The 10,313-nt window shown below is 35.7% G+C and overlaps 1 protein-coding gene across 1 annotated transcript; it reads left to right on the forward strand.

The window, feature by feature from the left end:
* The first annotated feature begins 342 nt into the window (after positions 1 to 342).
* Positions 343 to 9,012, forward strand: LOC104230903 (uncharacterized). Its single transcript, XM_009783812.2, has 14 exons — positions 343 to 627; positions 737 to 801; positions 1,412 to 1,606; positions 2,188 to 2,285; positions 2,583 to 2,776; positions 2,909 to 3,090; positions 4,519 to 4,857; positions 4,946 to 5,010; positions 5,483 to 5,531; positions 5,642 to 5,798; positions 6,890 to 6,974; positions 7,061 to 7,130; positions 7,773 to 7,913; positions 8,508 to 9,012. The coding sequence occupies exons 1-14, from the start codon at positions 519 to 521 to the stop codon at positions 8,802 to 8,804; spliced, it is 2,046 nt and encodes a 681-aa protein (XP_009782114.1). The 5' UTR covers positions 343 to 518; the 3' UTR covers positions 8,805 to 9,012.
* Positions 9,013 to 10,313: the final 1,301 nt, after the last annotated feature.

The raw sequence follows: 10,313 nt of genomic DNA on the forward strand, positions 1-10,313 counted from the left end.
ATATTGAAATTTTTGATCTGAAGTCATGTCGCGTTTTCGTTCTAAATATTAAACTTAGACGTTCTCTATCACACTAAGTTGTATTTTCTGATGTCCAATGTTGCTTATAAAGTTTATCTACTAATTAATTAATAGTCAAAAATAATTTTTCATATTATCATCCGTTATTAATCAAAAGAATTACTTTCCGTAGTTGGACGAAAGAAAGGAGGTTTGACTAGGTTCCTTGAAATTTTATTAACTACTACTAAAAGTTAATACTTACCTTATCGAATACAATTTAATCTAGAGCGGTACGCCCGTGTAATTATCAATAGGAGACATGATAGTAGCATAATTAGTTATTTATATTATTTTAGCTCAAAATGATGAGCATCAAATCTACATGTAAACAAATGCTGGAAATTTGACAAAGGCCGTCTGTCTAGAGTCTAGTCCATCCATTGGTTGAATTTGTTTTGCTCCATAAGTTCATCCAATTTCTCTCCCAATCCGCTGCTACAAACTCGGCGTAGGAAATGGAGGCGTCGTTCGTATCCAGAGCAAAAACTGCCTTCCATTCTGCTGCGGCTAAAGCGGAGAAAGTTTTCACTGACATTAAAAAATCTGATCTCATCAACGATCCAGGTTCATCCATCTCATTTCTCCTTTTCTTTTTTCAATTTCTATGACAAATGCTTTTTCATTACTGTTTTAATTTCTTTTGTTGCTCTGTCCGATATTCAAATTTGAACAGATTCAGATAACCAATCGCCGGCGACGTCAACAAGTGAGATTCCAGGCGATAAGGACGAGTTGAAGGTAAATTTTATCTTCGTTTATTCTAATTATCATCATTCTGATTTTTCAATACTTTTCTGTTGAATTCATATGATCGGGAGGTTTTTTTCCTCAAATTGTATGATTAATGTTTTGCTTGATGAAGAAGATGATAAGGAGAGAAAAAAAGAGAATGTTCAAATGTCGATTTTAACCTTGTTTTGATTCATTACTCATTTTATCAATTAGAAGTTCAAAACAATTACAGGTCAACTGGCTAATTTCAATGTTAATCAATCAACTATGCCTTAATATGCAATTAGTTGGAGGCGGCTATATGAATCCTCAATACTGCTCGCTTCAGTTCCATATTAAAAGATCTATCATATTTAAACTATTTTTAAGCTGCCCTTTGAAGCTAATATAAGGTGGATTTAACTGGCTAATTTCAAATGCTTCAATTTTCACTGTTTCTCTTTTCCACTAGGAATATAGTAGAACAACTTGGCGTCGATACCTTTAATTTCTTAATGCAGCTCATACTGTTATGTTCTATATTTCTTTAACTGGAATTTTAGCTGTTTGTTTCGTTGGATACATCTAAGAGTATATTGAGCTGTTATAAGTAATCTTAAGGATGCCTAATTTCCAGGAAGGGAAGACTTCATGGCGGAGACCACCACCAATAAAGGCAAAGCAGGACTGGCATGAGAGGTTTAAGAACATAAAAATAGGCAAAAAAGGAACTGAGGGTACTACTGACAAAGCTGAAAGTCCACGAATGGCGTATGCAATTTTTGATGAAAATATTTGCTTCATGAGTGAGAGGGAATTACCTAATTCAAAGGTGAGCTATCTCACTTGTTCTACAGCGCAAGGTTCTTAATGTACACACGTTTTGCCTTCGGTATTCCTTGAGCTGCTTTTCTTTTACGCTGGTTATTTCTCATATAAATTCTACCTTTTGACATGCCATGGTAGTTGTTTGTTAGCGACTCCTATCCGCGTTTGTTATTGTTTCAGAGATGTGCTTATTTATTGCTGACATATACTTGCAGAAACCTTATTGGTGCTATTTTAAGGCTAAAGCTTAATCTTTTTGTAAGTCAAAAGTTGATGCTGTTGTCAAACTTATACTATACTTGGGTATCATCTACTTACTGAGCCTTTTTAAGACTTTAAACATAGACTATCTGTTTCTTTTGTATGTTCGAATCAAATTTTTTTCATTATTGCTGAATTATGTAAATGTGCATATAGTTCTCTCCTATAGGAAATGCTTAGTTGGAGAGTAAAGCTTCTTCTGCAACTTTTGAAGTTCTATCAAAGGAATAGCGGGATATGTCATTGCTATGTCTCCTTTAGCTGAAATATGGACTTTCTAATTTTGTTTTTTTCTAATGTTATGTGTTCCTTTATTTTCTTAAGGACTCTGAATCAGGTTCGACAATGGAAGAGTCAAACCTTGGGGACAGTGACGTTATTCCTCCAGCAGCTGTCATGAAGCAACTAGCTGTAGCTGTGGAGTAAGATATTTGTCTATCTTTAAATCTGGAAATTTCTATCACTTCAATTTTAGTTGGGGTTCTCTCTGAATTTTCACATCTAATTGGCACTTATGTGAAATGTTTGATTTTACATTTTTCAGTTCCATCATGCTACTGAATTCTCTTGCATATCCTTGAAGTATTTAATAAACACCTAGTCTGTGAACTAAAAAAGAATGTTAATCACTTATGTATATGGTTGCTTTTTTCTTAAAATTGATGATGCGATTCTAATTTCCGTTTTTCTCTTTTTTTCCCTATTGTCTTCTTCCCTAGGGCTGGAAAGAGGTATATTACAATGAAAGACTTCCTAGCTTCATCCAGAGGTTCTTCACCCATCATGGAGAGGGCTAGTTTAAGCTTGTCTGCAGTGAAGTCTTTAGTGCTACGTGAAAAAGAAGACAAGTTTTCCGGCGAATTTGGTGCTGATGACAAAGTCTTGTCTCGTATCAATTCATTGCTAGACGCAGGTAGATGCCAGTTTCCTCAATTATGTGGTGGAATATCTTTGTAGTAAATATAGTAGTAATTTCTATCTCTAGCCATTTGGATTACCCTCTGTGATTTTCACTTCAACTGCAATATCTGCAAGATGCTTGTAGAAGGACATTTTCCTGGAAGCAAGGTTTATTCTGATACTGAAACATCCACAAATGCTTCATCTTTGCCTAAGGATATTCATGGTGCTCCTCCTGAAAGTTTTATTGTTAAGCTTGCTGAAGTAATTGGACGTATGAAATCACTGCGGAAAACGGCATTATTATGGTGCAAAATTGTTGCTGAAGTAAGTAGACTCTATGAAAATAGTTCACATTCAGTTTTCTAAGCAGCTATGTTAGGGATTCATGTTGTAGTAGCAGATTTCTCTATCACTTAGCTCTGCTTGTTGTCATTGATTACATCGCACATCAGGTTTTTCTTATATGAATATGCATTGAGCTATCTGTCCTGCTGTTAAGGAGTTTCTGAAGAATAATATAAAAGTGTCACTTTACACCCCTGATAGATAGCTGCAGCTATATCTTAATGCTACACTAGTTGGTTCTCTTGAGTGTAGTAAACTTGCCAAAAGTCAAAGTTTATTCATCTGCAATGATCCTTGAACCAGCAAGGCCAGTAGGGACTAGATGTTCACGTTCTAATGCTTCAATTGAGTACTGTAATGCATCATATATCTCTCTCTCTTTTTTGGATGTATATTTAAGCACAACAATTTGATGTTTACCATGGTTAGAAGTAGTGTGTCTTGAATTAATTTCATTTTGTGCTTATTTTATTTTCTTAATGGTGAGGATGGTGGTGGAGGTCGTTTGTTTTAGTAACTGATAACCATTTTTTACCTAGCAGTTCCCTACTTATGACTAGGATTGCACAAAGGCTTATTTGAAATCGCAACCGGTTGACCTCTCTGGTCCACTCCAGTTTTAAAATGCTAAGACGGCAATCTGTAGAATGGTAGGGTCCAAACCCACCAGAAAGGCCTTCGACCTCTTTCAAATGCTTTTATTCATTTACTCCAGGAAAAAACTAAGTGCATTTGGATAAGACTTGTGAGAAGACACAAAATTAGGAGTCATATTTCTTGAAGCAGAATTGTTTTAGAACAATAAAAAATAGTCAATTCAGATTCTGCTTTTTATCCTTATTTAATGGTCTTTGACTTGGTTGCTAGAAAATTTGCAAAATATGCCACCCGAAGCTGATATATCTTTAATAGTTAAGAGTACAATCAATTTGAATTTCATTTTTCATTCTCATATAGGGATACACTATGACAAGTCTATATCCTTGTTTGAAACTTTTTGCAAATTGAATCTCTTCATACTCTTCTCTTCTCTTCCCATTTCTCTTTTTTCCCCTCTTCTTTTCCCCTTTTTTTTTTTTGGTTAAGAGTGAAAGGGCTCACTTACTCTCATTACCATTTTATGGAGTCTATGGAAAACCCTTTCCAGATTTTGCAGTGTCTGCTAGTGCATTAGCTCACTGTCCACATTTGTTCAAGCTGCACTAATGTATTATATCTACACGGGTAGATAATAATCTCACATTGAGTTGATTGTAAGATAGTGGAGATTTTAACAGAATATCATATTCTTCACTATTTAGACATCAAGTTATTCTTTAGATCATTTTCCTAGTTTAGCCGATATGTTATGAATCTTCTGTAAACGGTCTAACTGTGTACGACATCTTCAATCCTTTTTGCATGTAGTTGAGGAGGCTGTGGTCTGAAGGACAATATATCCCTGGCATTCCTCCAGATCAAATTCCGAACCTAAATTCATGTCTTCTATATCAGCAGTTCCAGGTTATTAACCGTTGCATTTCCAGAAAAAATCGACGCATTGCAGCCACTGAATCATTGGATTCGGTGTTGAGGCTAGCAGGTTCAAATGCTGATGTTCTTGTTCCTGAGGGCACTCTTCCTGCAACTCCCGTCTTGTACGCTAAAGTTAGCACAGGAGAATTAATTCTTCGGTTAGGAGTGGACACACGATCTGATTTGACAATGTTGGAAACGGGTGAACCTATATATACGCCAGTGATGCAGGTTTGTGAACAGGAGCAGATCTTATGATAATAATTGGATAGTTTCCTCTTCAATTGCTAATTGCTTATGACTATGACTATATATGTAGGAAGAACCTTTGCTAACAGAAGATCTAATCAAAGAAACAGAGGAGCTGGTGCTCCGAACAGGGAGGTAATGCCTTTAGGCTGTTTTAAGATAAACCGGCATGTGCTAGTGAATGGAGGCCAATCATTAATATTAGCAGTTTAGCACTTGTTCTTCAAAAACGTTTACTTGATCTGTATGTTGCTCGCATTAAAAGTTGCTTAGGAATGACTCAGTAGTTGCGGGTCTTCTTTGTTGGATAAGTGGTCACTAATCATCAATTTATCGAAACAAAAAGAATGTCACTAATCATAAACATAGTTCAAACTTTCTTGTAATTTTCTTATTTACTAGCTATTACAAATACATCGAGGAACTACCGAGTTTTCTCTATATCTAAAAAGTATGATTGTCTGATTTTTTTGTTCCTTATCATTTTCTTTCTTTCATACCTTTTATTGTTCAATCCTTGCCCAAATTTCTCTAAAACTCCAACTTTTAGCACAAGTAGGATGATCTTGACCTTTTCATCTGAATTGCTTGTTTCTTCTATTATCAGTCTTGGAGCCGGGTGCTCTCAACTCCTGTCTGATATGCAGGCTTTCAAGGTGAAGTTTCTGTAACACAAGCTGTAATTAGATTTTTCTTTAGTACCTTCAAGCTGGCAATTTGCAGTGTCTGATTGAAATTAACATGCAAATTTCCTGAACTCTGTTAGGCAGCAAATCCTGGGTGTATATTAGAAGATTTCATTAGATGGCATTCTCCTCCTGATTGGATGGAATGTGATACAAATGATGAAATCAATGAAACCCTTGATGCTAATGACTCATTGTCTGGAAGAGGCCAACTGAGTACTCGAATGCAGAAAGAAGGTTCTACTCTAATTAACTCAAATTTCATACCACAATCCCCACCTTCTCTTGTTTTCTGAAATCACATTTCAATTGTCGTACTTCAAATACTTTTCTTTGTCATTCATGAGACTTGCTGGTTTTAGTGTCTGCTTTAGCCAGTAGGATGTAAATTTACCCTCTATTTGAACTGCTGAAGACAAAGTGGTCATCTATCTCTATCTGCTAGCAGCCATTGTTAATCAGTCTTCAGGTTTCATCTGCTCAGTGTATTAGGAGGTGATACAGGGAGCTTACATGTTTTTCAAATAACAAGCTCCCTCAATGGATTGCTTTATTTAGAGATTGTGCTAGCACAAGCAACATGATCATGACAGTTATTTCGAGGTTTTGATGGTGGATATCTTATTCTTGAAATGCCACTTATTGGTTTTGCTTAAAGCTTTATGATAAATTTGATGTTATTTTCTACTGGAGTCCTATGATTGATTCATGGAAATAGATGAATGGAGAAAGTAGAAACTGAAACAAGGTTATTATTTGCTTTTATTTGTATCTGCAGTAGAGCATAGGCTATTATTAATTAAGGAAGCTGCTAAAATACTAGTGCACCGGTTGTGGATACAAAAGGAACAATCTCACATTATTTAGCATAAATGAGGATTTGAACCCCGATTTGAAGTCGGATTTGGATGAAACTTGCATATTTTGACTCGTTTGAAATGGGTGATCGGGATTTATGACTTTTGTCGGTTTCCGGGAGGCGGGCCAAAACCTTCCAAAATGGTAGTATTCTCCCCTTGTCCATTCAAGTAGACTAGCAAGTCAGGTAGGTCCTGGTTGAAAGATTCTTGTGTATGTCCAGCAGTTCTAGGTATGAAGAGGGGTCTATTCACTTACTAATAATGCTAAGCAAGTTATAGAAGAATAATTTAAACTTGTTGGTGGAAGTGGTACCTGCACTAAGTTTAGATGTCCTTTTAAGACTTCTCATTGTTTGCATTATGATTGTTGATAATGTGATAAGTACAAACCGTCTTTGAGCATATTCCAAGCAGAACAGGAAGTGTGCAAAACTCTGTCTGACAAGTTTCATGGATTGATGTTTTTAGGCAACTTGTGGCGCGAACTATGGGAAACTGCAAAGCCAGTGCCAGCTGTTAGACAAACTCCTCTCTTTGATGAGGATTTGGCTGTGTAAGTTTTTAAGTTCCAGGTTAGCATAGAAGATCTAAAAAGTTTGTTTTGATTTTCTGAAAGGAACTCTATGATGCTTTCTGTAGGGAAAGTATTCTGGATAATTTAGAGGACATTTCACCCCATGAGCTTTTCAAGCAGCTATTTATATCTCTTGTAAGTCCTCTTATGCATGTATGAAATGTGTCTGGTCTTAATTTTTATCTGTCTTTTTCTGTTACTCTCATCCCTCAAACTCTCAAAGAGGAAGAAATTCAGCCTGCCATTGGTAGCAGAAATCAGAATGAATAATCCCAGAAATCAAATGGATGCCAATATCATTTTTTTGGGGACTAGCAGACACTCTCTTGTGTAGTATTTCAGTCCATGTTGAACACGGATTTTCTGTTATTGTTTCAAAACTTGGTATCTTTTGTTTTGAACATAAGATTTGAATTTATATCAGCCGTCGCGTGGAAATTTCATCTTAGAGATTCAAATATACTGTTCAGAATTTTCCATTTTGTGCATCCATTTTCCATCAAGAGGAAAAAGTTGATGTAATTTGTGCGAGACACAATTTCTTTTCCTCTATTCCATCTACTTTTAGTAGCCAGAACGATTATATAGTTATAAATTGCAGTTCATTTGGTGATGCTTTGGAACCTTCCAAGTCAAAATTTCCTGTCATCATGTCCCCCTCCCTCTCATATTTCCTTTACATAGCAAATAAAGTGTTATTCTCGCTTGGCTATGACATTTTCAGCTTCCAAATCACAAAGACTTGATAATCTTATGTTATTTCTATTTAAATTTCAGTTGGGATCAGGATTTGTAACTGCTGAGGCCACCCTTTCCAACAACTCAAATTTATCAAAGCTGTTCTGTGATTGTAAAGAGTACGTCATTGCCACCTGTCAAAGCAGCAGCTGGGTTGAGAAAGTTGATGAGTTGTGCCAGGTACGTCTAAATCTAACTTGATGGAGGTGAATAAGCTTGCTGACTGTGTCCCATGGTGTTGGATACAAGCACAACTCTTGCTGCTGAGATGCGCTTGTGTATTTAACATCCTCTCATGGATTGTCTTGTAAAAGATTAGTAACTACGACCCTAGGGGTTTGGTTCTATGATAAGAGCACAGTGCATTATGTGTGGATTAGGCACACATCATGAACACTATCGCGGATGAGAACTTGGTGTTTTAAGTGGAGAACAGTAGAGCTGACCATTTATCTTCCAGATCTCGAACCATGCACCAAATGGCCCTTGGAATTCCTCAGTTATTAACCAAAAAAAAAAAAGGACAAGCAACTTTTGAGGGATGCAAAGTTTTTTAGGAATCCTTTTAAACCTATTGATTTCGTATAATCCCGGTTGCCAGTCCCACTCCCGGGGAGGGGAAGCAGGGTTCTGTTGCTTGTTAGACATTTCTTTCTGCAATTTTATTGGTTTTATAGTGCAGGATGCTGTTACATAGTTTATATAATCACAGATTAATGTCTGATTGTTACATTAATAAGTTATGCCATGAAGAATTACAATCTTTTTTACTAGGTCTACGAAACTGTAGAGTCAATGGTACTTAGTCCAGATGAAGTCATAAGGATCACATTTCAGCCTGAAGAACCTACAGCTGCGCCTGCCAATGAACTAAAAAGTCGATTTAAAAGGCTTAGTCTCATATTTGGTAACAAGGATAAACTATCACCCCAAGGCCAGAAGAACCAGGAGGAGAGTCCATTACGGCAACCATTCTCATCGATATTTTCAAAGAAACCTCCGAAGCCTGGCAGTTCATCTCCAGCTGATAAACCTGTTACTCCCGTTGAAAATGACTGGACAATTGTATAAGAATTGTTTTTGTTCATTCTCCAACTGTAAATTCATGTTACTAGTTTAGGCATACAAACCCGATGACATCCAACATTGTGAGTTTCAGCTGACTCTTGTGACGAAACGGTTAATGGAAGAATTTATCTAAGATTCGGTTGGTAGGTATTTTCTGTGACTAACGATTGTTTAAAACAACTCTCTTTGTATCATTAAGTTTTTCTTTCAATTTGGGGTTACAGGGGAGGAAATTTGGGGAACCGAATTTTCACCAACATGGAAAAAGTTCAGATAGCCAATTAACATAGTTTGGATAAACCTGAATCTGAACCAAAATCCAAAATCGAGTTTGTATTTCGTTTGGATTTTCAGATACGGATTGGATATCGGAATTAACTTTTAAAATTTTAGAATTTCGATTTTAAAACTTCAAATTTTCGGATATCCGGAATCCGAAATTCCCATATCTTATATTTAGCCCTACCCGGCTACCCATTAGATATTAGCCCATATATCCAATACTACGTCCAATATGCCTGGACTTGTTAATTTTCAAGATGACGACTACTTAGAAAATATTTGATGTCACTGCCGGCATATTTTCTGTTTGGCATGGTGTTGGACATATTAATTTTAGGGTCTTATGAATGCTTATGTTGCAATTCCTTAGTAATGGTTTCATTGCTTCTATGAAACTTTGTTTGGATGATTATGATGGGAATGAGAAACTCTTAAGGCAATTTAAATATTCATTTTTGTAAACAAAAAAAAAAAAAAGCAACTCAACTTACAGGTTCAAAACCGAAAATTCAAATTATCCAAATCGATTAATTCAAAATCAAACTCAAAAAATCTGATCTAATCCAAACTTATTGGAATGGGATTTGGATTATATGTATATATGAAAGTTCCCAAATCTGATCCAAACCGATTCGCGCATAGCTTAGCAACCAACCGAGCTATTAAGATCCTAATTGGTATCATTAAGATTAAATAGTTTTTACATTCAAGAAAGGGTAACATTCCAGTGTATTCAACAGAAAAACTTGTCAATCATTAAAAAGCTCTTTAATCTATAAACCCTTTTCTCTTGCTTACCTTCATAGATTTTCTTTTTTTTCATCAGTGTTCTAATCCTTGGCGATAATATTGTTTTGAAGATCCTTTAAGGTGATCCCGGCACCACAAAGTTGGCAATCCAGTACATAAAAAAGCATTACTTTCACAATTTCTCAGAAAGAAAACAATAAGCAAATGCATGAATAATATAGTTGGAATTGGGTAGAACTTATCCGTGCTGGGTACTTACATCAAACAAATGAAGATGAAATATATGTCTTGCATATACACTTTTTAAGGGTTAACTATGGTTACGTGATATGCAGTTTCAGTATATACTTAACTAGTCTCATGGTACGTGCTTTGTGCGTGAATCCTTTACTAATATATACAAGTGTTTATATATATATATATATATATATATATATATATATATATATATATATATATATATATGTGTGTGTGTGTGTG

This window comes from Nicotiana sylvestris, chromosome 7, assembly GCF_000393655.2.
Source record: "Nicotiana sylvestris chromosome 7, ASM39365v2, whole genome shotgun sequence".
Lineage (NCBI taxonomy): Eukaryota > Viridiplantae > Streptophyta > Magnoliopsida > Solanales > Solanaceae > Nicotiana > Nicotiana sylvestris.

Bases quoted from the DNA above. Each gene is read 5' to 3' on its own strand.
- LOC104230903 (XM_009783812.2), top strand. From the start codon at position 519: ATGGAGGCGTCGTTCGTATCCAGAGCAAAAACTGCCTTCCATTCTGCT. The intron at 3,091-4,518 runs GTAAGTAGACTC...TTTTGCATGTAG, and splicing joins GGTGCAAAATTGTTGCTGAA to TTGAGGAGGCTGTGGTCTGA. The intron at 4,858-4,945 runs GTTTGTGAACAG...CTATATATGTAG, and splicing joins TATATACGCCAGTGATGCAG to GAAGAACCTTTGCTAACAGA.